This window comes from Elaeis guineensis, chromosome 3 (assembly GCF_000442705.2).
Source record: "Elaeis guineensis isolate ETL-2024a chromosome 3, EG11, whole genome shotgun sequence".
Classification (NCBI taxonomy): Eukaryota; Viridiplantae; Streptophyta; class Magnoliopsida; order Arecales; family Arecaceae; genus Elaeis; species Elaeis guineensis.
The window spans coordinates 27,878,816-27,904,872 of NC_025995.2; the positions used below are offsets into that span (position 1 = coordinate 27,878,816).

The window sequence follows — 26,057 nt, forward strand, 5'->3', positions numbered from 1 at the left end:
TCTAATTGGTTCATGTTTCATTTAATTCTAACTTTAGGTTTAACCCAATTAAGAAAATCTGTTCTAGCTAACCCATGTCACCCCCTTGTTTTATCAAAGTGTCATTAGATCTTTAATTTATAATTCTAGATCCAATTAGTTTCAAACTTAATTCTCAATTAAGTCTGAATTTAACATGAGTTAGGGTTTTTGTTCAAAATAATTTTAATTTTATAAATATTTTACTTGATTTTTGCAAAAATTTTCAAATCTGAAAATTGGATCGGCTCAAATTTGGACTAAGCCGACTAAGTATAGTGGGTCGATCAAGTCTACTACTTAGTCAACTAACTGTAAGTGAACAGTAACCATTACTATTTAGGCTAGGGCAACTGGCTTGGCTCAGTCAAAACTGAGCTAACTACACCATGGGACTGGGTCGACTAAGTTCAAAACTGGATCGGTTCAGTTCGCAAACTAGTCAAATTTTAGAGTTTTAGATCTAAAAAAATTTTCTTAATCCAAAATGAAATCAATCAAAAATAAATTTTAGATCATATCTAAATATTTTATGATTTTAAATTTTATTTTTATAATTAAAATAATTTTAATCCTTTAGATTAGATGGTTTTTATTTTTCTTTCAAATTGTATTACATATAACAAATCTTAAGATTTCAAAATCTAGGGTTTTATAAAAAAATAAGTTTTGGACCTTTTGCATTTCATTTTCATAAACAAACAGTACCCTTACATGCCATAAGAGATCCCCATTGAATGGAAGGAGAGGTCATAAAATCCTACTTTCTCCTATGATCGGACAGCTATGAATATTCAATCCAATTACTTGGCTACTAGGCATCTAATCTAATCATATCACATATGAAAAATTTAGATCTAATCTAAATCATGCTAGATCTTATCATAATCAAATCATGTTGTAATCAAAATCAAATTTTAATGCTACATGCATACATAAACATGTTATAATGAAATCTAGGCTCTGATACCACTATTGAAAAATCGATAGGCATATAGTATGTGTTTTAAAATTTTTTATGCAGTAAAAAATCAAACTAAATAATTTAATCTATACTACATACTTAAGATTTAATCTTAACACCTATCTTAGAATTTATAACATGTTATGATGCAAGAATATGATCTAAAAAATAAAATCAGCATGCATGATTACATCAAAATAAGCATATGTAGATCATATCTACACTACACATCCCATGTATATCAAGTACGAGTTCAGAACTTGATACCTTAGCATGGATAGCAAATCTTTGTGTCTGAAAATCATAGTTTTGCTAGTTGCTCATAGCCGCACAGGGTGTCTGACCTCTACAGGTGATCCACTCGAGGCACCATGTAGATCAGCTTCTTGTGGGAGTGCTAGCTCTTATAGAAGCTTGTAGATGGCTGATCTCTCTTCCTCTTTTGATCATCTCTTGGACTCCTCCAGATTTGAAGAAGAAATTGATGGAGGATCTGGTGCTGGTATAGAGAAAGTAGAACTCTCTTCTCTTTGATTTTCTCTTACCCCAAAAATCCAAATTGGATCTAGGACGCTCACCAAGAGGAGGAAGATCTCCTCTATGCTCACATGCCTATGATAGGCCGCCCACCCCTAGACCTCACACCCAAAATCTTAGCATCAAAGATCTCTCAATGATCTTAATAATCTTATTTTTATCCCACAAAAATTAGGAGTTTATATAGATGTGGTGTGGAGGTGTCTGGATGAGAACAGATTTATCATCTACACTTGAATTCAAATCAAATTTGAATTCGATTGGATCAACCAATTGATCCAAACTCTTGATCCCTATCAAGAGTGAGTGATAAGGGAGTGTGGGCATGGAGTTCTATCATGCCAATCTGAAATTGGTGTTGGGAAGGGCGTGTGCACAAGGGTGGTCGGCTAGGGTAGGAGTCCAAGCTATTTTGGACTCTAAGGTTTTATCCAATAAGTCTCCAACCTAATCAAATTAGGTTAAACCAATTAGATCAACCTGAACCCAATTCAATTAGGTCCCAAACATAATTAAATCCTAATCAAATTAGAATTTAATTATGCCCATATCCTAATCAAATCAGAAACTATTCATTCTTGATAATTAGGTCATCTCATAACCAAACAGGTTAAACCAAATTGAATCCAATTCAATTAATTTTTAACCAAATCACTTTGCTCCATTTAATTAAGCTAATTAGCAATCTAATTACTCATCAATCCTCTTATAATTTACTAATCTATAGTGAATTAATTTACTATAATTTTTGCATAAAGCTAACCATCAATCGAATTGATGATTACAACCTAGAATGATTCTCAATCATCAATCAGCTACATGATCAAATAGTAACTTCTTTTGAGTGTGACCCCATATGTTCAAACCTAAGCCAGTACTAAAAAATAACTTTCTAAACTAATCGATGTAATCATTTAGCAATGAGATCCGACATCCAGATAAACTGAATGATTGCAAAGCAACATTCAAGAACCTACTAGCGTATGGTTACTATATAATTAATTTCTTTGATCCTAATACTTAAGGTGACTTCAGATTTAATTATCAACCCTAGAATAGTCAACCACATTATATTTCAATTTTTCAAATCCATCATATAGATTATCTTGGCCAAGATTTTACTAAATTAAAATACACTGATGCATTAACTCCTACTTATCAGAGGGGTCAATCCCATCTTGATTCACGCACCGACTTGATAAGTACTTGACTGCATCTAAAAATCTTCCATCACTGAATTAAAAATTCAAGTAGTCTGACATCAAATACAGTAAGTTGCTTGCAAGTCACCGTGGTGATCTCAAGTCAGAGGATACTTATATCCATACCCTTGTGAGCTACTCTTGACACCAGAGTGCTCCATAGTTGGTCACATCGGTGCAAATATACTCCTACATTCTACTTGCATGCTATACCGGTATCTCCACACTCCTTGACTAAGAGGATAACTAACCCATATGGCACATAACGACCTACACTTAACATCATTATCATCTTAATAATAACATATCATTTGGTCACGAACAAGTTTAAGGACTAAATCTTCTATTTAAATTAGTCTTAAGGTTTATCATAATACAAGAGTTCATATTAAAGATGTAAACATTTGTGATGAAAAATATCAAATAACTTTTATTATTGAATAATTCATATATAAGTACAAATGAACACAACTGTCAACAGACTGATGGTTGATTTTGGGACATAATTTTCAACATGGATGCAAGAAAGATCCAAAAGAGAAGAACAAAAATATGAGAAAAATAGGAGATTTTCTAGTTCGAACTTTTCCAATAAAAATCTAACAATAGTCAGCCAGAATCCAAGCTTTTAAGGGCTTAAAAGGATGAGGAAAATGATTAGCAAAGGATTCAAATGATCTTTACCTTATTTTTGATGATGGTTGGCTGTGATTCCTGCAGACACGATGAAAGCTTTCGGAAGGCAAAGTTTGGCAATTTTGCCAGCTTGAGTCATTGATCTTTGATCGAAAGAAAGAAAAATCTTCTTCCCTTTAAATAGAGTCGGAGGTGGATTTTGACTCTAATTAGGAGTCAATTGGGCAAGAAGACTCCTTGCAGGAGTCTTCTTCAATTTTCTTTCTTCTTTTTCATAATTTAGGATCCGTGGAGGTTTTGGGCTTTCACAAGAAATCTCTAAGAATCCTTTCAAGATCCCATCTTTCCTCAAGATTTAAAGATTGAAGGAATTGTGTGGTGCATCTATATTCATGCTTTCTCTTTGGCCTTCCATCGAACGGTTCCTAGGTAGATGCGGCTTCTTTGATGGTGGAGAAAGGAAAGGATCCGAGTGGCAATAGCTGGTCATTGCTGGAGGCGACTGTGGGGGAGAGGTCCGAGGCTCGAGTGGCTCAGGGACCATCGAGGCAGGCTCGTTGGATAGCGCACAAAATATTGCCGATGGAGGTGGAAGAGCTGCAATGATATTTCATGAAAGTTCTTGAATTTTCAAAGGCAATCATGAATAAATCAAGGAGGTAGTGGGTTAAGATCTCCATGCTGGTTCATAGCCTCAGTCGGTGAGTTCCGACCGACTGGATCGCCAAAGAGTTCAAAGAGAGGCATAAACTATCGTATGACCCAGAACCCTTTGGCTTGGCTGAGGATCATCACTTCATCCGATTCTGGTCAGAAGAAGATTGTAATGCAATACTCATCTGAGTCATATGATAGCTGGCCAACTTCTCACAGTGGAGCCTTGGATTGTTGGCTTCGTCTCTGATACCAATGTGGTGAAGCAAGCTATGGTTTGGGTGCAACTTCTGGGGCTACCAATAGAGTTTTGGGAGTCAAATGTGTTGCTAGATATTGCTTCAGAGGCTAGCCAACCAATGGCCCAGGATGAATTCATAGATCGGTGCCAGAAAATAGGTTTTGCTAGGGTTCATGTGGAACTGGACTCATCTAAACCTTTGATGCTGGGGGTGTCAATTTGAGGAGACAATGGCATCTTTTGGCAACCTTTTGTGTACAAAAATATTTTGACCGTCTGCTACCAATGCAGCCGGCTTGGGCACATGGATGATGAGTGTCAGTCCCCTCATGAAGGTCTGTCACTTGGTAGGCATTCCCTTCAACAAGAAAATTTCTTCTCTACCGCAATTGTTGGTAAGGGAGAGTGGATGGATAGTGAGCTGGTTGTGTCGATGAGTAATTGCATCTTGGCCTGTGGGTGGCGACATCTTGAATTCAGCTACCCAACCCAACTCGGGGTCCGACCAAGCCCCAAAAAGAAATGGGGTCCAATCCAAACTCTTCGAGCCCTAACCCCTCCCGTTCGAGTTCATTGGGTGCTAGGAAGAGTTCATCGGGCTCACCACCAGACTCCGATGGATGGCAGAAATCGATGAAATTTGCTTGTCGGCACTCACTGGAGAATAAGGGGAGCGAGCTCAAACCTAGCTGAGTCAACTCGACGGAGCTGGGTTCTAGATTTCAGACTTTGAGTGAGGTGGGCCTGATCCAAGATGCTATGGAAGTGGGCCCAAGCCTATAGGACATGTACATGGCCAAGGCGGGTGGGCTTTTGTTCAAGTAGGCAATCTCAACCTTTGAGCCCAATCTACTCTCCTGGACCATTATCGTCTGGGCCTAGTTTAGTAGGCCCAGGTAGGGAGCAGTCACTGGGCCATGTGAGCCCTAAGCCTAGTGAAGGAGATCCTAGCCATAGGATGCTAGGCCCGGGCTCTTAGGTCATCAGATCTTGTCTTCCACCATCCCATCCAGAGGAGAACCTCTCCATAACCACTGGGACCTCACTATCCTGCCCCTCTCTTCACCGGCTTCCAACTCCTTGGGGACCCTTCGAGCGATTGGCTAGAGAAGAGCCTCTCCAATTCCATCCATCTTCCCCCAAGTGTGCGGCGACCACTGTTGGCCAGGAGGGATCCTCTGATGAACCCCACATGGGGGAGGATAGCCAGTCAACCACTCCCCCCTCTAATCCTTTAGGGCTTCCCTCGTGCAACTGGGAGGTGGGGATCAAGGATGCGATGGGGAATGGAGTATTGGTGGAGGATAGTTTGAGGGGATGTTTGGTTCGCAACTGAAATCATAATAGGAATGAGAATCAAATGGCTTAGAATCATAATCGAAATGACCAAATCCTCCGAAGTATTTGGCTCGTGATCGAAATTGAAATTAGAATGAAAAATTGAATCCATAGAAGAGAGTAGAGATTGAGTTATATATAGATTGAGCCATTCCCATTCCACCCCAGAATCAGAATCAAAATGGGACTCCTCTCAACCAAACGGTTGGAATGGGAGTCACCCATTCCGATTCTGATTCCAAACCCCCACTTCCCCAAACCAAATGCACCCTGAAAGTGGGCTACAATGTTGTTGAGGGCTAGCTAAAAAATGCTCTTTTTGTAGTAGGAGAGCAAGCTTAGCCAAGTCTTGATTTTGTCAATCGATCTGATCTGGATTCCGATGATGTGGTGATTATGGAGTCTCCGAGACTCATCATCAACCAAACATTGATTCTTGCCTCTTTTGGTTTTATTACTATAGAATCCCAAGGGCTAGCATGGGGGATTATTATTATTTGGAGAACTAATATAGCTATGGTAGATGTTTTCCATAGTTGTACCCAACAAGTGTCCATTGTCATTTCTGAAATGAATGATCTAGTTTGGCTTTTGTCTAGTGTGTATGCTAGCACAGCAAAGAAAGGAGGATTGTATGGCAGGAGGTGTTGTGTCTGATTGATCAGAGCATTCCCACTGTGGTTGTCGGCGATTTCAACTCATCATGGGTCCCCATGAGAAAAGAGGAGGGAGGTCATTTATGGATGATATTGAGTCCAGAAAATTCAAAGATTTCATTCTCTCCACTAGTCTTATCGATCTTAGCTTTGTCGGCTCAAGATTCATCTGGTGCAATAACTGTCAAAGGGTGCCAAAGTTTGGAAGAGAATTGATAGAGTTCTCATGATAGCCAGCTGGATCCAGAGATTTTTCCGTCACTTAGTCTACCACCTGCCTAGGATAGATTTGGAGACCATTCTCTTTTAACATTCTGATTTGAGAAGTTCTGGATATCCTACCTCTGATCTTGGGACATTGTGAGGGAGGTCTGGAGACTACCGATGAGGGGTGATGCCAAGTACTGAGTGATCCTGAGACTCGAGCTGACCAGGCGATGATTACGATAGTGGAATAGGGTTAGGTGGGGGATATCTTCAGAAGGCTCGAGGTAGCACTTACAAAGCTTCAGAGTGTGAGGACCATGAGGATGTCTGTTGGAGCACCGCTCTCTTCTAAGGCAGCAGAAGATTCTATGGAGGCAGAAATTCAGAGTTCAGTGGATCAAAGAATGAGACTAAATATTAGATTTATCCACCAGACCATAGTTATTCGAAGACATAGGAATCAGATCCGTGTGATCAAAAACACTGATGGGCATTGGCTAGCTGAGGAGGCTATCAAGTAGGAGATTATGCACTTTTTCAGATCAAGATGGATAATGACATTGGGAGGGGGTGGAGTCTTTCAGCCACCCCCTCCCAGTGAGGTGGTCATGGAGTAGGAGAACAGAGAGATAACTGAGTTGTATCTTCTGATGAGGTGCGACGGATGGTCTGATCTATGGTGGAGGATAAGGCCCCAGGGCATGATGGCTTTCCATCGCTCTTTTTCAGATATTTTTGGCCCATCATTCAGATGGAGGTGGTGGCTACAATGTAGGAGTTCTTTACTACTACCCAAATGTTTGCTGCTTGGAAGCAGACTTTCACTGCTCTTGTGCCTAAGAGACAGGATGCGTATGAGCTGAGTCACTTCAAATCTATCAGCTTATGCATGACCCTGTATAAGGTGTGTGCCAAGCTGATGGTGGGCGGGATGAAGCCAATCCTTCGTCGACTTATCTATCCTGAGTAATGGAGATTTGTTGGCGGCCACAGCATCTCTGATAATGTCCTCATTGCTCAAGAGTTTATGCATGACCTTTGTCGTGCCTCAATTCGTAAGTTGCTTATAGCTATTAAGCTGGACATGGAGTGGGCCTACGATTGCATGAGTTGTTGCTTCCTAGAGTGGGCCTTGGTAGATATTAGCTTCCACACCCACTAGATCCAATGGATCATGGTGTGCATTTGCAGCCCGAGCTTTGCCATTCTTATCAATGGGACACTATCGGACTTCTTATATTCCACAGCCAGACTATGGCAAAGTCATCCCTTATCTCTGTACCTCTTTATTTTATGTGCTAACGATCTCTTGTGAGCTCTGCTTGCTATGTCTCAAGGGTCAGACATGGATCCTTACCTACCGGCTCAGAGGCCTAGCCGATCTTGCATTTACTCTTTTCAGATGACTGTTTGCTAATAGATCGGACTTCTGTCCAGAATGCTGCTAGCTTCAGGAAGGTGCTAGAAGAGTATATTCAGCTTCAGGCCAAAGGGTGAATCTCCTTAAGTCCATAGTATATTTTAGCCCAAAGATGCCAACTCAGCTACAGCACCTGATCAAGGGCATTCTTGAGGTCTTGGAGCATAGGGGGACCCTGCATTACTTAGGGGTCTCAATGTCAGGCTGCAGACTCAAGAAGGTCAAGTTTGTAGAGGTGGAGTAGTCGATTCAGGATCGGCTTGAAGGTTGGCAGGCTAGAGCTCTTTCAATGATGGGAAGAGTCACCCTGGTGAGGTCTATTCTTAGTTCCATTCCAGTCTATCTCCTTTGGAATACTATTCTGCTTAGGATCATGGTGACAAAGCTCCAGCAATACTTTCGAAGATTTATTTGGAGATCGAGGCTTGGGGCCGATGGTGTGCATCTATTAGTTTGGGATTTTTTGTGCCAGCCATTGACAAAAGGTGGTCTATACAAGTCGGACACTTTAGCTTACAATCACTACTTCCCTCTTTACTGTAGGCCCTGACATCAGTTATAGCTCACTGCCTAGGCCTGGTCAGGACTATATTGTTTGCCTGCCTTACTTTGACTTCCTGCTGATCTCATTTATATTTATCTTTTTAGAGAACTCTTATTCATATTCACATCGGAGTGCTGAGATTGTTCCCATCAGGGGATCTAGTCCCTGACTGCTAAGCGAGAGGCCCTGATTGTTGGGCATGCGGCCCGATTTCTTCGTGATCCCGATAGTTGGTGGAGTAGAGTGATGAGGGCTGGGTATAGTCCTTGGCCTGCCATGGGGGAGATCCATGTATCTAGGAGTAGTTCCTACTCGTGGAAAGAGATTTGCGTGTGGGCCCTGAGGTCATTATCCAAATGACATAGCTTATGGGGGATGGCCAGTCCATGAGTGTTTTGTTCGACTCTTAGATCGCTGACCTGTCGTTGAGTCGATGATCAATATTTATCAATATAGAGGTTGGGAACGCGATGAGGGTCTATGACCTGCTCACTCAAAGAGGCAGAGGCTGGGAGGTGGAGGTGGTTGTCCAAACTTTTGGTGACCATTTGGTAGAGTGCGTGCTTTCTCTACCGATCTCTATTCATATTATGCAAGATGTCAGAGTTTGGAGATCTTCTTACATTCCGAGGGTGGTGACAGCCAATCTCTACCACCTATATTGGAAGGAGACCATTAGGAGATTGGATATTGGATGGATATGGAGGATTGAAGTACATCTAAGGGTGAGTCTTTGATTTGAAAAGTCACTTGGGGGCGACTCCCGATCAGATCCATTTTGAGAGGGAGAGAGATGGATCTACAGTCTGTTTGTCCGGTCTATAGCATGGAGGAAAAGTTGCACACACACTCTTTCTATGCCCGAGTGCTTCTCAAGTATAGCACCTAGCGAGTATGCATCACCTTGCCTCACAAGTCGAGGCTTCGATCTAAGGTTTTCTAGACATGTGAGATGGTGTTCCGAGGCTACTTCAATGAGTATAGTTGGCATCAGAGCAGTTTATATTATCTACAGATCTGACTATCCAGTAACAACCTGGTGTTTCAGATCAAGAGGTGTCCGATGAGATTTATTCTGGAGAGAACTCTGTCCTTGACAATTGAGGTGATTGATTTGACTTTGAGACCTAGGGCCCCCATCTTACTCATGTAGCATCCCAACGAGTGTTCATCACTTGTGAGCCCCCTCCTCCATCGTATCTCAAAGTCAAGTTTGATGGCAGCGTCGGGGTAGGAGTGGAGGCGCCGGTTACGTGATTCAAAATTCGGCATCCAGACTTGTTGCGGCGAGGGGCACCCACCTCTACAAGCACTTGGTCCCCGCTATGGAGCTCCATGTAGCGTGGGCAAGGATCACATGCCTGTCAGACCCTCCATGACGACCACATGATCATTGAGGGTGCCTTGGCCATAGTGATTTTTTGGATTCAAGGGTGTATGTGGAATGAGGCTGTCCACCCCCTTCTGCGGCACATTGCGACTTCATTCTCTGGTTGTGCGGACTTGTTTATCAAGCACATTTGTTGGAAGATGAACTCGGCAGCCGATTAGATGGCTACTTTTGTTGCAAACCACTTGGGATTGTCTTTATAGGTTGATATGAGCAAGATCCCCAGATCTTTAAAGAATATTTTATTTCTGATGTTATTGGATATGTTCACACAAGAATTGTATGGATTGTCCATCTTATTAAAAAAATAAAAAAGAGGAGGAATTGTGGACAACTTCACCAGATTACAAGATCCAATGGCTTGACCACATGGTAAGGAGCATGCGGGAGTTGATGCATGTGATGGCATACGTCACTCGGTTCACAGTGTGTTCGTTTAGTTCATGATGAAGGACATGAAGGTAGTGGTTTAGATCTATTTCATTCAAACTTAAATGATGAAATATGTTTAAACATTGCCCCATTCTTATATGCAGGATTATTCTGCAAAAAATGCAAAAAAAAAAAAAATCCCATCCTTTTTTTTTTTTTTGAAATCAAGCTTGGAGTGGATTTTCTTTGCGAAATTCAGTAAAAATTTTAAATAAAATATAATATATAAAAATATAAAAATTAGTAATTTAATTTTTAATAACTTATAGCATTAATGTGCATGAGTTCAGTTGTTCGTCAAGATAGAATCTTTCAAATAAGCCATTTGAAAAGAAACATTGCATAGCGAGCAAAAGGAGCAGGAAAGAAGGATAGATCATTTTATACATCCTACTCCGATGCCATATGAAAGAAGTTTGGAGGAAAATGATTCAATTTCTCCATTTAAATCATTTGCCATTGTACAAGCATGTGAAATTCCATGACCTGTTGGAATAGAGTACAACAGATTGAAAGAAATTTTTTCAAAAAAAAAGAGAAAGTAATTCATAAAAGACCAAACACAGAAGAAAACTAAGCTTGAGTCTGCATGTTTTGTGCATGTCGGGTTATCAGGTTGGGTTTCCATGCAACCCAGGTTTTCGGTACAGACAAATTTCAGATTTTGAGCCGGACCCGCTTTTTCCAAAATTAGCCCCACGCTCGGCCCCAAGTGCAGCCTAAAACGTAGATGGCAAAACCCAAAACAAGCCTGTGGACAGGAGCCCAAACCCGACGTAGGGCATTTTATTTACCTGGAGAAAGTATATGTAACAAAGCCATCATCAATAACAAGGCTAAAGCTCTAGGAGGTTAGGGCATGGAAGAAGGCGGCAATGAAGAAATGGAAAGAGACAGGAAAACAAAGTGGAGAAAACCACAAGGATGTCGCCTCCAAAGGAGCAGGCCAAGCGGCGTTGGGTAGAAAGGAAGAAGCAGAGGTCAAGACGGTGGCTGTGGAGATAGAGAACAACCTGGAGGAGGATCGCATCTTCCATGCAAAAGGATGCAGCTTCCTTAAAATGAATCCACCCTTTGGATCATGCATCCATGCAGACAGAGGAATGAAGATGCTTGCAGCGCTTTGAGAGCTGTGTAAGACATGATCCAATGATTGATATCGTGAAAAAGCAATTATTTCTCTCGTGAGAAAGATACAACCCGGACCCGAACAGCCCTACACTTTAGATTAAAGCCAAACAAACCAACTCCAGCATCGATTCAAACCCAACCTGAAACTCAGACTTAATATTTAAACCACGACCAATCTTAACTTCCTCGAGCGCAAATCAATGCCCAACCTAAAACGCAGCCCATACCAGGCCCAGTAATAGTGCGTGTGCATCACAGGACTCATTACATGCAGGAGAGCAAATACTCAGCCAAGGCCTGCTATATCAGACTCTGAAGCCTACAGACATCCAGTTATACTCGCAGCATGAGAAACTCTGTGCACCATGGATGGTGTCCGATGATTGGCCCGGACATGAGACCGAACAAAAAAAAAAAAAAAAATTTCACACTGCTCTCCAACCCCACACCCGAGCCAATCACTGCTGACGGTGCAGCCCGACACGCACCACCCACGGTGCACAAAGAATTTCTCCTCACAGCATGTCATTTTGGCCTTGCCAACCCAACAATCGAAAAGCTCGTGGTAACACCACTCCCTTCAGTTTCTTACAGGCCATTCAAGGAAATTGGAAGAACGGGGAAGGAAAAGAAAACTAAGAAGCTGAATGCTCAAAATAACGAATCAAATTGAACTGAAAAAGGAAGCCTAGGTAGAACCAAAGTTTCAAGGGATATGCACTATGAAAAATGTAACTTTTAAATACACCAGGGAGGGAAATTGGCGAGTGAATTACAGCATGCTATAAGAACTTCGGCAACCATAGGAAACAAACAAAGAAACCTGGCCTGCAAACTTTGACATGTAATAGAGTAGACGCAGAACCACTTGGATTACCATGACACCCGGTGACAAATATCCACCTCATATTTGATAGCCCCAAACAAGTTCCTTGATAACTATTTATCCTTTTCCCCTAAAAACAAGCATGCACAAGAACATTACGAGCCATAACCGCTATATCACACCTGATTCCCCCTCCCACGGCCACCCATCCTTCCCCGTCCACGGCCATAAACTCTTCCTCCTGGACCTCCACCTCTGCCTCCCGCTCCTGTCATGCCAAAAGCAAAAGGATGTATATATCATTGATAGCAGATTCTTTTATGGATCAAATTTACTGAAAAACCAAGGATTCAATACAAAGAAACAGTGTGGAAAGTCAATATGCCTCCCCTCATGCATGCGCATGTAATGCATAAAAAGCTAGTAGCACACCGAAAATAAAACAAGCTGGCCTCTAAAAGCTTAAGAAAGATATCCAAGTGGAGTAGCTGGTTTCATCCCCAGAGCAGTGGCGGAGTTTGACATCAAATGTTGGGAGGACAAAATAATAATTTATTAATAATTTTTAAATAAAATATTTTAAAATACTTTATAATAAATAATAAAATAAAGATATATAACCAAAATATTATAAAAATATCAATAAATATTTAATTTTATGTATAAACAAAAATAAATAAAAATATTACCTTATTTCATCTGCAAAATGATTTTGATTGCGTAAAAATCTCAATAATCTCTTCCACATTAAAGATTGAAGAATAAATAAAAGATTAAAAAATAAATAAACAACTGTTTTTTCTTTAAAAAATTTATTATTTTTAATAAAAATTAATATATAAATTAATTACATGACCTTTTTTTAAATTGATAAATTCGTAATATATGTAAGATTAAAATATTAGAGAGACCACCATATATATAGATATATAGATAATAAATATTTTAAAAATTTTTGGAAGGGCAGTGGCTCCTCTGGTCCCTCTTACGCTCCGCCACTGCCCCAGAGGATTTTATTTTCTGTTTCAGCACAATATTATTCTTGGGTGTCTTCGCCGTCCCAAAAATAGATAGATGGCTTAGCTTGAGCCAGTTGAGGTGTCTTGCTGGTGCAGCATAAGGCACCCATCCTGTACCATCAGCTGGTTGAACAGCTAGAACCCACCCCACTCAACAATAACATGGGTACCTCTCTCTTCAACCCAACTGGTTTCATAGGGTAAAATCTAAACTGCTCCAAATATATCATCAGGGAAGAACCTAAACTACTCGTGCCTTACATCATCATGATGTTTCTGCCTTTCTCCCTCTTCGCTGCCCTCTCTTGTATTTCATCCATTCTATCTAATTTCCAAGGTCCGCCATAGATTTTGTGGCTCCTTGCTCGCCCAGAGGTATAAAAGAACAGAATGAAATCATCCACCCTCTCATAGACCTGCAGCTCAAATCTGCTCATATCATGTATGATTTCAAGAGCACTCATCAACCACCACAGATGGTTTTACATAATCTTAGGAAAACATTGCAGTCATTTGTATTCTCTCTTTTTTTCTGAAAATATAATATAATGGAATAGGAATAGTAAAGGCATCAAAAAAGAAACACAAACAAGCAGGAGCTTTGATTTCTTCATCTGGCCATCAAGGACAGGGAGAAGAGAAGAGAGCGACGGTCGTCAGTGCAAACCACAAGAAAGCCCGGACTAGGAAAATACTTTTCCCAAACAAAAGGGTCCATCAAACCCTTTTGAGCCACAGCTTATTGTATGAGTAAACAGGACAAAAATATGAAATCAAAAGCCATCATATTCATCCCAAATTCTGTCTCTGAATTAGAAACCTCCAAAACCTCTCCCTCTTCTTTTCCCTCCCTTTTTAAAGACACCACACTCATCCTCATGGAAGCCAAGATGGAAGATGAAGGAATCATGATAAGTGCAGAGTCAGACAAGTTTATGATAACCCGGCAGCACAAACAGAAAAAGATCCAACATTAACTTAACTTGGATCCAATCCATCTGGCAGCTTGGGATTTGGCACCCTACAAGATGGGGGTGTGTGTCACCCACACACTCAAAACCCACTCCAGCTTAAATTAGATGACCATCTTTTTGTGGCACACAAGTAACTCATTTCTTATACTCCTAATATGACTTGGAAGTGTCAGCAAAATCATGAGTTAGATAATCATTAGGGATGTCATTTAATGTGATTTAGATGCTATACATGGCTTAACAGAATCACAAAGATACAAATTACACATGCATAATATGTATGAGGTGTGTAATTTAATATGATTTAAATGAAATTTCACATTACAGGAAGATTATATTCGGTATCGTATGTACCACAATACACCCCCATATCAACTAATGGTTTGCCAATACGGGGCAGTACAGGATTATACACACCGCATTGTAGCATGGTATATATCATGGTATGTTTGAATTTCAACCCTTAATTGTAAATACACCGTGGAATGAGAGAACTCAACACCAAGTGCAGTACTGTTGGTTGCGGGTTATAAAGGTGAAATTCAAACCATCAAATGTAATCCACAATGCCTAAAATGTCAAAAACTCAATATTTTGGACACTGCTTATGCATCAAGTCATGCCAAATTTATAATCTTAATGGCATAACGGTGTTTAGATTTTAGGTTGACTTGATGCATAGGCAGAAGGTTTTCAAAGCATATGATTCTTTGTTTACAGGGCATCATAGGCCTTACAAATCATATATAATGGTTTAGATTTCCATTTTGTAAGCCCAATAATTGGTTGTGGCACTAGATGAAAAGACCTTCTTCCCACCCTATGTCCACAGGTAGGCATGTATATGCATGAGACATGTAAGTACACCTACTCAAATGCCCGCCCGTCCATACCATAAAATTTGCTTGTGTTGTACATATCTATGCATGGTCAAGCTCAAGAACACAACAAGGGCATTGGTCACCCAACTCGAATCTATTTTGGGACAAAATTCGCGACTACCGACCCAAAGCTCAAATCAGATAAGCCTAAGCATGTGTAAATTTAGGTAAAGCCTGACATGGCTCAACCCAGCCTGAGCTCTGTAATGGTAGACAAAAATCCAACTCATTAGGGTAAGTCCTTTATAACAAAGTTGCAAGATCATACATCTAAAATTGAGATACCAGGGTACACGACTGAATTAATTTGGTGTCAGAGATTCACGAGTTATGACTGAGGCAACATGAGATCAACACTGATTTTGAACTCACCAAATGTGAATTTGCTGGAGTACTTTGAATGTCACAGAAATCTATAAGCAGAGGGAATTTTAAGGATTTGCAGTTATCTCAAATTCATTAGCCGAATTTATCGAAGTGCATGGGTAATACCTTAAAATCATGTAAAATAGCAATGCAAGACACAAAGATGATCATCGAAGGCTTACCACGATAGCCCCAACCACCTCTACCTCGCCCACCACCTCGACCCCAGTTCCAGTTATATCCACCATTTTCTACCATGAACAGAAGATTCAATGGGCATTAACAAAAAAGAAATCAAAGAGAATAAAGGTGAAATCTAGACTCAAAGAATGTCAGTTTAATGATGTTTCTTGTGAGAGAACTCTGGGTTCTATTCTGGCTTCCAATCAATTTGTTCAATTTATGGCTAGAAGTTATATAAGCTTAAACTAAGATGCACCCTATAAGCCAGCCAAGGAAGCCACCTGATGAAGCATCTAACCAAACACGTCGATTAAGAATTTTGTGTAAATAAAAATGAGTGGACTATTATACTACCTCGATTGTTGCCATATCCATATCCACCATTGCTGTTGCCATATCCACCGTATCCACCATTGTTGTTGCCATATCCACCATATCCACCATTGCTGTTGCCATATCCACTGTATCCACCATTGCTGTTGCCGTATCCTCCATATCCACCTGGATTGTTGCCGTATCCGCCATATCCACCATATCCTCCTCTACCCCAACCCCTTCCTCTTCCTCTACCTCGACCACGCACACGTCCATATGAATCTTTAACAAATATAAAATTATCAGTGGTTTCAATCATCAAAAGTTTTACCAATAACAGATTGTACCTTCATTAAGTTGACCTTGTGCTTGTCTGGGTTGATACTGCTGCTGTTGTTGGTATTGCTGTGGCTGCTGGAATTTTTGCTGTTGCTTTGGCTGCTCTGCATGCAATGGAGCTTGATACCTACCACACAATGGTGACAAAAACCAAAGCAGCATTAAAATTACATGGGTCACACCTACTAAGTAGATTGGCAATTACATATCAGCTCCACAGAAAGAATATTTCTGCCATATGGTTTAAGACAGTCTACAAAGTATCAAATAAATTACCCAGGGGAGTTCTTGTTGAGCTCTCTGAATGACAGAGATATTGATATCATGGAAACATGGCGCGTCATCTCCAATCTGCAAGAAGGTATATACTATGAAATATATCACTAACGTCTATTCAAATCTGTAACTACTTAACTAGTTGAGGAATAAGAAACTTTACGGTACAAGGCCCTCCTCAATCGGTTCCCATACATCAGTGATACTGACTGAACTTATAGCTGTATCTTGATGTAACCCAGGAATCCTTTTCTGCATTCAAAATAAATGGGTGAAGCAGCTTTCAGGCATAACAGCATACAAAATATCACATGGAGAAGTGAAAATCAACCTTTATAATCTCTGCTACGGCCACAGTCTTGCTGATTGCCTGTCCCATTGCCTTTAAGACAATCTCTCTGACCCTTTTCTCCTGATCAAAACAACATCGCCAAGACAAAACATAAAATTAGTTTTTGAATACTGTCAAGGACTGCACACATGTATCAATACATACAGAGACATCCAAGGAAAATAATTACAAGATCTCATCCAGTGAAAAAAAGAAAAAAGAAATTATTAGTAGGTGAAGAAATGAAGAGGCAGAATTTTTCTGCATTATATTTTTTTTGATAGATGAAAGAAAGTACCTCTCCTTGAACAAGACTGATACTTTTAGTTTTCATGAGCAAGGTTTTCACAGATTCATGATTATGATGTGATCAAAATTGCATGAAACAAGATTAACAGAACTTGACCATTAGTAAGTTCTGCAAAGCAACAGGTGTTTGCCAGAAAGGAATAAAATTGTCACTAGTCAACCTTCAATTAACTCCAATGCATACTTCAAACCTCCTCACGTAGGAAGTACAATGACCTACCTTAGGAGCAACCAGGAATGGAACTGCAAAAGTAAAATTAAAAAAAAAAAAAAGAAAAAAAAAAACATTCTGTGCCCACTCTACATTATTTTGCCCTGTTAGGCATCACTTCCTGTTTCCAGTTTTCAATTTTTTTCAGACACAGAAATCAATGCAAAAATGTTGTTTGGTAACCCAATTTCTATTTTCAATTTTTTGAAAACTCTTGGTTTCTAGAAATTGTGGAAATGAAAAAAAAAAAAATCTGGTTCTCAAAGTTTTGAAAACCAAAGCCACCCACCACCACCCACCAGCCATCAACCAATACAAGCCACCACTGCTGCCGTAAAATTAACCTGACTACTGAACAAGTTTTGGGTCTTCAATTTTCAGAAAAATAAACTTGGATTGGTCCTTTTTTTTCAAGAAAATGAAAACTAAAAACAAAAAGCGATGCCAAATGCTATCTTTTTTTTTAAAAAAAAAAGTGTTATAAATGAAACAATAATCTAGAATCAAATGTCGTGATGTATACAGATTTCATAGAACATGTCTAATAATTTCTCTCTACAACCTTCTTTATGGAAGAAGGCAGCAACTCCTTTTTCCCATATTTCACATATTAGAAATAGCTAAAGATAATATCTTTCAAATATTAATTTCATTTCTATTTCTTGTGTTTCAGATGAGTCAAGAAGGGCTTCAACACTCCAACAGACACCCCAATTCATTGATTTGAAGTTCAAACTGACTAATTATAACCAAGGATCACAATCTTGGTACTAGACCCTATCCCAATACCATGCTAGTACAATGTCGGTATGCCCAATATGGGGCTAATTCAGCATATTGAGACTCAGTAAACCCATGTACCAAATCTCAATTCGGTCCCAATACTAATACTAGTAAGGTGTGCCCAATATGGGGCAGCACACCATCAGGGCGAACCTTGATTATAACCTTCAAAAGTATAAGAATCATTGAATCTAGTAACAGACTCTCAACAAAATTTGTTTCTCTGGACACAGATCATAGCTAGTACAAGAAAGAACCAAAATATATCAGAATAAATGCTCAAACATAATTGGCTCCTCATGTCTTAATTGCTCCCTCTTTTGTCATGAATCACAACGTCTTCATGTTAGCCTCATGGTCCTGACATGGCTCATATACCCTTGGTACTATCAATTTTGGTCCACATTTTTTGTGCAGTTTTCTTATGCTTTATTTCTTTGATAAGGCAAGTGTATCTGTTTGAGTGCCTAGTCATCCAACTTGATGTAATCTGAAGTTTTTGAAATAGGTTATGAAGTTGACAACAATAACAATTACATTCTATCACGAATTTTGCTAATAGCCCTTAACTTACAATTATTACAATCAGTTTGATTATCAAGTCAATACAATATCACTAAATTATGTAAATCTTGTGTCTACATAATCAAAGAAATACAAACTACATGATAAAGGACGAAATTCATTTTCACATTACAGTTTGTGTACAGAATATGTATAATAGCAATATTGAGGAGCCGTTGATTTTGGTAAAAGGATTTTGTTTATATATCTAAGAGTTCACTAATCTTATAAAAATATGTTATCTTAAGCAAATATCGATTAAGTTTTGTAGACCATATAGTTTCTTAATAATTATCAGAACATGCACTGCTATATTATATTATCTATAATCCAATTTATTTTCTTTCAATAAATTCCTAAATTTTTTCAACCTAGGTCCTTTTGAGACAATCATGTAAGCTAGGAGAATGATTTTTATGTTAATTTTGACACTTAAGCTTTTAGCATCCTATTATTTTCCTAATTAGTAAAAGAATAAACTAGTCTTACAATTAAGCAATTGTGTACGAATGCTTATAGGCATCAAATAATTGTAGTACTTATACATTTTTTTGGATATCCCAAGTAGCCCTGGGCAATACCGCTCAATTTGGTGCAGTTCAAAGCTGATTCAGGCCCAATCTGCTCAAAACAAGCCGATAAGGGTGGTACATGGCTCAGTTTGGCATATCCATGAGCATACCAGGCCCTGCCTCGTTGGCTTCTTCACTGACCTAAGGCCCGTACAGTAGGTACTGGCCAGTAAGGAGCCAGTATACTCAACTTTTCAAGCATTGTCCTTTATCTAGCCAAACTGTAATGAAATCCAGATACAAGAAGGGGGGAAAACGGTGAAGCACAAAATTGCAGCGGCTATTGTTTAATTAAGCTTCTTGACCAGCAACAAGCCACAGCAAAAGTTACAGAAAATGGCAACAACAAATGTTAATCAATTCTGTAATTCCATGCAAGGTCAATGATAGAGATCATCTTGATGCTTATGCAATTAGTGGAAAGATATAAAGAAATGTTAACTAGAATGCAGATGATTTTATCAACTTGGAGAAAACATAAGATGGCATACCAACAAAGATGACAGAAATGAAAATGTTGAGATGAATGCCTAGAAAATAACGAAACAAGTTGAAGATAAATATATATCTTGAGGTATAGGAGTTACATCAACCGAGAACTAACTAATTGAGATAGTATGTGTATATGGAGCAAATATTTCAAAAGACTTTCGCAAGGAGGGCTACTCAAACCCATCCAAGGGTCTATAAAGAGGGTAAGACCTAAGCAATCAACTAAGAACATGAGGACCATAAACCTTGTAAATAATACAAAGGCAACCCTTAATGGGAATAAACCTCAACAAATTATGGTTTATAGAGCCAACTTCATGCAGTTGGCCAAGACTTGATAGGTATTACAGTTTGTACTATAGTTTATGTGCACAAGCAAATCCTCAAGAAGAATTCAAACCCAAAATTTACCAAGCTAAACACATTATGGATCATCCAACCGGAAAAGTTACATTGCTGGTCATTATCTTTTTTTTTTTTTTCAAAAAAAAAAAGGATTAAAATTCAAAAGTCAAATGTTTTGGAGCTCCAAACCTATAAACAATTTGGTTACAAGATTAATGATATCATAGAACCAATGTACAAAAATCCACAATTAACTGCGTAAGTTCAGAACTCACAGCAAAATTCAAAATCCCTGCATCCAAAAGCAAGCATAAACTAAAGATTACCAAGGTTGGATATTTCTAACCATAATCTAGGTACCTTACTACCAGAAGAAAAAAAAGGAGAGGTGCTCTATCCCATGTACAATAAGATCTGTTTAATGTGTTGAAGGTTCAAGGAGAAAGAAGGGAAGACCTAGGGTAACATGGATGAAGGTTATGAGGAAAGGCATGGAGAAGCTTGGAGTGAAATCTGAGGTGGCCCTAGATCAAAATAAGTGAATGATACTCCAGAATGTTGGAGCTAAATAGCAGGGAAAAGACAGGATGGATATCATTACAATTTACAGATCAAACTATACATTTTCTAAACATTTAATACACGTCACAATTTTCTAAAATAGTAAATTTTGGGTTTTCAGGCATTTTAGACATCATAAATCATGATCAATGATGTAATCTAAATTCTAAAAATGCATTATGCATTTTCGATATATTGGGTTCATGCTTTAAATAAGATTTGAGCCCAAATAGTGAAAGGCACATAAGAAATGGATCATTAGCAGCATCTAAAATGCATAAAACTAAGAACCATAATGATGATTTATATCACCCTCGACGTTAATTACAGACTACAACACTTCTAATGACTAAAAAAACAAAAAATTACCTCGCATCTATGCTTCAAGCACTCACAAACTGAATTACATTTAATAAATAAATGAAGGTTTTGATTTGGTTTATGTTAAAGGTACCAGATTTGCTAAATATCGGAACACATGATTCAACATGGACAATCATGATCAACATGTCACTTTTTTAGTTTCTCGCAGTTTCATTAAAATTTGCGGAACAGTAATTTCTTGCTCAAATCCTCCAATCCTCGGCTGACTTAGTGCATGGATACAAATTCAATTAAAAACTCATTGACTTGTATTGTTTTAAAAAAATACATGAAAAATGAATATAAGATCGATCTTGGTTTCCCCACCCCAAATGGGTATGTCGAAAATGACAATTAAGGCTTAAATAGACATGCAGTGAGAGAAACTTGCTCCAACTGTCATAGACATATAAAACCAAGGATTCAAGTCCGGTGAGAGACCAAGATGGGGTACCATACCATGTGTCAGGACAAGACTGTCCCACCATCGTCCCAGCCTTCTGATAAGCATGTCTTGGGAGTCCCCTATCTAAAGTATCAGGATGGGTCCAAGGGGTGTGGTGGCTTTTTTTTTTCGCATGGGGGGGGGGGGGGGAAGCGTCAGTAATGGCGCATCTATTCCATGGGAAAAATGAAATAGCCCTCTCCCACGAGATTTAAAATCTTGTATAAAACATTAATGTTCAGTATTATTTACCTATACTTTCTAGGCCATACACATTAGACTTCAGCCCATAACAAGTTAACCATTTACCCCCAAAATAATTAGTTAGTTTTCTAAAATTTGGTGGTTTAAAGTGGAATAAATGGGTTGAAAGGGGCCTTTTATCCCCCCATTTATCCTTCCTCTCCTTTAACCCCGAATCACATGCCACCTTAAGATCTAGAAAAGTTATATTTAGGGGTGAAAAAAATCTTTGTAGATCATTCCAAATAGAATGTATATTTCTCTACTTTGAAAACTTATTCCAATTTACAGTACTTATTCTACTTTTTTGGTTCCTCTGTTTCTTTAATCAATTAATAACAACAGCTTGCAAGTTCAAATGTTAAGCATAGGGAGATATGTACCATCCTTAGTTACTCATATAACATAAATCCTAAAGAAGATAAGCATAACAAACATTAAACATAGTACATGTCAGCCTAAGACTATCTAATCTTCCATGCATCTAGAGATTCTAGACAATCCAAAGACAAAATCATAAAGAAATAAGACTAATATTATCTATTAAGGACCTATACTATGAGATTTTGTTTTCATTGAGCACTACTAAAAATTGCACCCAACCAGCATAATCTTTTAAAATATCCATCACAATAGGTAAAATCTTCACCTTGGATTGCAAAAAGTGTTACCTAGACACTTCAAAACCTCAGTTTGTGCTGTGTTCAGACACTTGGGGACCTAGATACTGCATGCATCCTGGACACTCCAAACCATTGGATCATGATGTCATTTATAGTTGCATATCAACTTTTAGCACTTACACCTAATTTAATATAAAGCCTAGCAAAAAATTTATGGATTCTATCATATTAAAAAGCAAGTGATCCAAAAAATTATTAATTATATACATATGTTTAAACATATACAAGTACACATATATATAACATGGGCATGTGCCCCATACCCAATCTTTTGAAAGATCTTGTATCAAACACCCCTAAACACTTGAACATTTGATACCCATGTCACATGTCCACATAACATTTCTGTAAAACTTATGAATTGCATGAGCCTTGTTCATCAATTGACCCTCTCAACCTATCTTATGCCACTTAAGTCCTCCTTTATGGGTTTAGTGCAGCAAATCCAGATGGACTACACATTTGCAATATATACCCATTTCAAAATTTCAGGATACAACTATACAAGGTAGGATCAAAGAAATTCAATACATGGAATGGCAATTAGGAGATTGCACAATGATACAAACTACAAGTAGAACAAAGTCGTATAGCATAATATCATGATGGCATTAGAACCTAAACATTGCCATGCCAACAAGACGCTCTTAGTATCTCTATATCATCACAAGACTAGATCCTTAGCAATGCCACACTAGTAAGATGCTTCTACTCCCTATCAGTCAACATAAAACCTGATAATTCATAGAGAAATAAAATGGCATCATAATACATGATTTAGATATTTGTGTAGTCTAGAATCGGTATGAAACTAAACTTTTCAAGCAAATGAATACATGCTCAAAATAGGTTCGTAAAACAGTAAATGGAAAAGGTGCAACAAAAGGCAGCAAACACTCCTTGTGTCATCAGTAACAAACGAAAACAGTAGATTCGTCACTAAAAAACAATATATCATGAATAAAAAGAGAAAGTTCTACTTTGATTAAGGAACTTTGTGATGCAAGAGATGGATAAATTTATGACATACTCATATAACTGGCATAACTTACAACTTTTTCTTTAAAAAAATCTCAAAAAGCTTGATTTGCCACCGAAAAAAAAATGGAAATGACACACTAGCAATGCTCATTTTCTAATGAACATCATAAATGGCCAACTGGGACAACTAATTTTAATATGATGCACCCCATAGGCAGAAGCTATCTACATACCAACATTCATATGATTGCACATAACTTCAAGCAGGTGAAATTATACCTTCTCAAATCAGTTACATACTTTTAAGAAGACAGGACATCAAAAGAAATAGACAAACCTATTGGTCAAAAGAGAACTTAAATAACAAATACCCAGAAATTTAACGCTGCAGAGTGTTTAATTAACATAACCGTCAATATAATATTAGTCGAAGAACATTATGATGGTGAAATATCTCCGGAGAAGTTAATGGGCAGAAAGGGGGGAACCAACATACATAATATGATCCAAACATCGCTGCCCACCAGAAACAAAAACAAATGAAAAAACAACAGCCAAAGTCCATAAAATGACAAAGCGTGCTAATAAAACAAAGTACAGCAGCTCATAAGAGAATAGAGTAACCCTAGAAAACCATCGTACCACACAAGAATACAACCAGCATAAGAACGTAGAATATCACTAAAAAAACATTTTATCCTCCATCCCAAAACAGAAGAAAGAAAGAAAAGAAATGGCACAGACTACATGGATACATCGTTGCCATCTGGAGTCCAAGGAAAACAAAAATCAGAATCTCAGAACCCAATCGGAAACGATACAGAAAAATGGGCTCCGGAAGAAACCCACGGGGAAAGATCGGGAAAAAAATGCCGACAGAATTACAGAGGAGATTTCCATACGATCAAAACCCCGATCGACAACCAAAAAACTACGAGATTAAAATAGATTCCAGAGCTCTATCCATATACCTCAAAGAGACAGCTAGAGAAAGAGGGATATACCTGAAGGAGGCTGGAGGCATAGCTCACATAGTTCCGGATGAGGCCTTGGGTGGTGATTCGGATCTCATTCTCGTTAATGGCGGATTCCGGCCGCGGCTTCTCCACTCTCTGGTATCTATCCATGGCTAGAACAGAGGAGAAGACTCCTAGGGTTAGGGTTTTGGGATGAGGAGACGAAAACAGACCGGAGCTCTAAAACCCTAGAAGGGAAGCAAAGCTGCGAAGAGTATAAATAAGCTAAAACCTTGAATCAAAAGGCCCCGAAATACGGATGGAAAGGGAGCGTGGAGATTAGGGCACAAACTAATTTCTGAAATCCGAGAACTAAAACGACTACAAAAAAAGCGGGACAGGGAGCCCGCCAATCAGGTAGGCGCATCGCATCCATGTGGGCCCGCGTACCTGCCTAGACCGTCCAGCAGCCGGTCGTTTGTGGTGGTCACATATTTTTGGTCTGGATGGCGGTGCTGAAACCAATCGGGGTTGAAAGGGAGACCGATATCCTTTTGCGCTCGAGGAGAATATTTTGCCGTCGTGCCTTTTGGATATTTATTAGCTGGAAGACCGGAGGCAGAGGATACAAAGTGTAGGCCATGATATGTAAATGGTAGAATTGACGCAGGCCGGATCCTCCCGCGCCGCATCACCCGCAAACCGGCAAGTGCGGGGCGCATGCCAAGGGCCGCCAGGCATCCGAACACGGAGGATCGCACTTGGAATAACAAATCTCTTGGTGGTTATTATGTTGGAGAACAACAAGAAATAGAGTCATCCTGATATTTTATCTTTCTAATGAAGTACTCGTTTAAGTATCTAGATGAATGAGTAATTCTAAAAATTCATTGTCTAATATGTACCGGAGATTAAAGGAGGGCTAAATGCAGTAAAGGCTCTTTAATTCATTTAATTGCCCTTTAACTCATCAAGTGTTAGAAAAATAATTGTTTTATTCCGAGGACAAAGTGAATATTTTAACAATTAGAAAAACTATTTCCGCCCCTCTTGAAGTAATGGAGTAGTTTATTTCATAGTAAAGTAAGTTAGGAGAAAATTGAATCATTTACATCGAATTAACTTATCCTACAACCATAAGCAATATAAATTCTTTATGTTTTATTTTAACTCTTTAACCTACATAATGGAAGAGTTATTTAATCTTACGAAAGGGTGTTGTTTGGCCTTCTTTTTTCTCTCCAACTTACTCCGTTTCTCATTAATCTAGTTAGTTGCCGAAAAAGTTGATAGTTTAACTTACATCTAGCCTAATGAATCCTTGTACTGTGTAAACAACCCCCTCCTCCCCCAAGCGACGGAAAAAGTAATACCCAAGCATATAGGGATGACAATCGGATCAGATCATATGCGGATCAGATCATATATCAGTTAGATTAGAAAATCCTAAACTTGAAATTGACCTATTTACCAAACAGATCAAAATTGGTATATTTAATAAGCAGTTAACCTAGCTAAAAATGCTTAACTTGTTTAATGTACAGGTCATATTAGGTCTAAGTTCTATAGTAAACCTATTTAACTATTAGATACTTTTATAACATATTAACCTAAATATATGGTTAACCACTTAACCAATTTAACATAGATTTCATCATGTATTAAATAT

General features: G+C 38.7%; 1 protein-coding gene across 2 annotated transcripts; it reads right to left on the reverse strand.

The window, feature by feature from the left end:
• Nucleotides 1–12,063: 12,063 nt before the first annotated feature.
• On the reverse strand, nt 12,064–24,698 carry LOC105035769 (uncharacterized). Of its 2 annotated transcripts, none has more exons than XM_010911462.3 (8): nt 24,437–24,698; nt 16,881–16,961; nt 16,713–16,801; nt 16,550–16,624; nt 16,282–16,400; nt 15,974–16,216; nt 15,619–15,687; nt 12,064–12,464 (listed from the first exon to the last, which is right to left on the reverse strand). In XM_010911462.3, exons 1-8 carry the CDS (start codon nt 24,557–24,559, stop codon nt 12,373–12,375), a joined length of 891 nt encoding a protein of 296 aa, XP_010909764.1. In that variant the 5' UTR covers nt 24,560–24,698; the 3' UTR covers nt 12,064–12,372. The 2 variants fall into 2 exon arrangements, with proteins under 2 accessions (XP_010909764.1, XP_010909765.1); XM_010911463.3 differs by having other exon boundaries at nt 16,297–16,400; nt 24,437–24,692.
• Nucleotides 24,699–26,057: the final 1,359 nt, after the last annotated feature.

Bases quoted from the DNA above. Each gene is read 5' to 3' on its own strand.
- LOC105035769 (XM_010911462.3), bottom strand. From the start codon at position 24,559: ATGGATAGATACCAGAGAGTGGAGAAGCCGCGGCCGGAATCCGCCATT. The intron at 16,962-24,436 runs GTATATCCCTCT...TGTTTTGATCAG, and splicing joins ATGCCTCCAGCCTCCTTCAG to GAGAAAAGGGTCAGAGAGAT. The intron at 12,465-15,618 runs GTAAGCCTTCGA...TTGGCATGACAG, and splicing joins AGGTGGTTGGGGCTATCGTG to GAGCGGGAGGCAGAGGTGGA.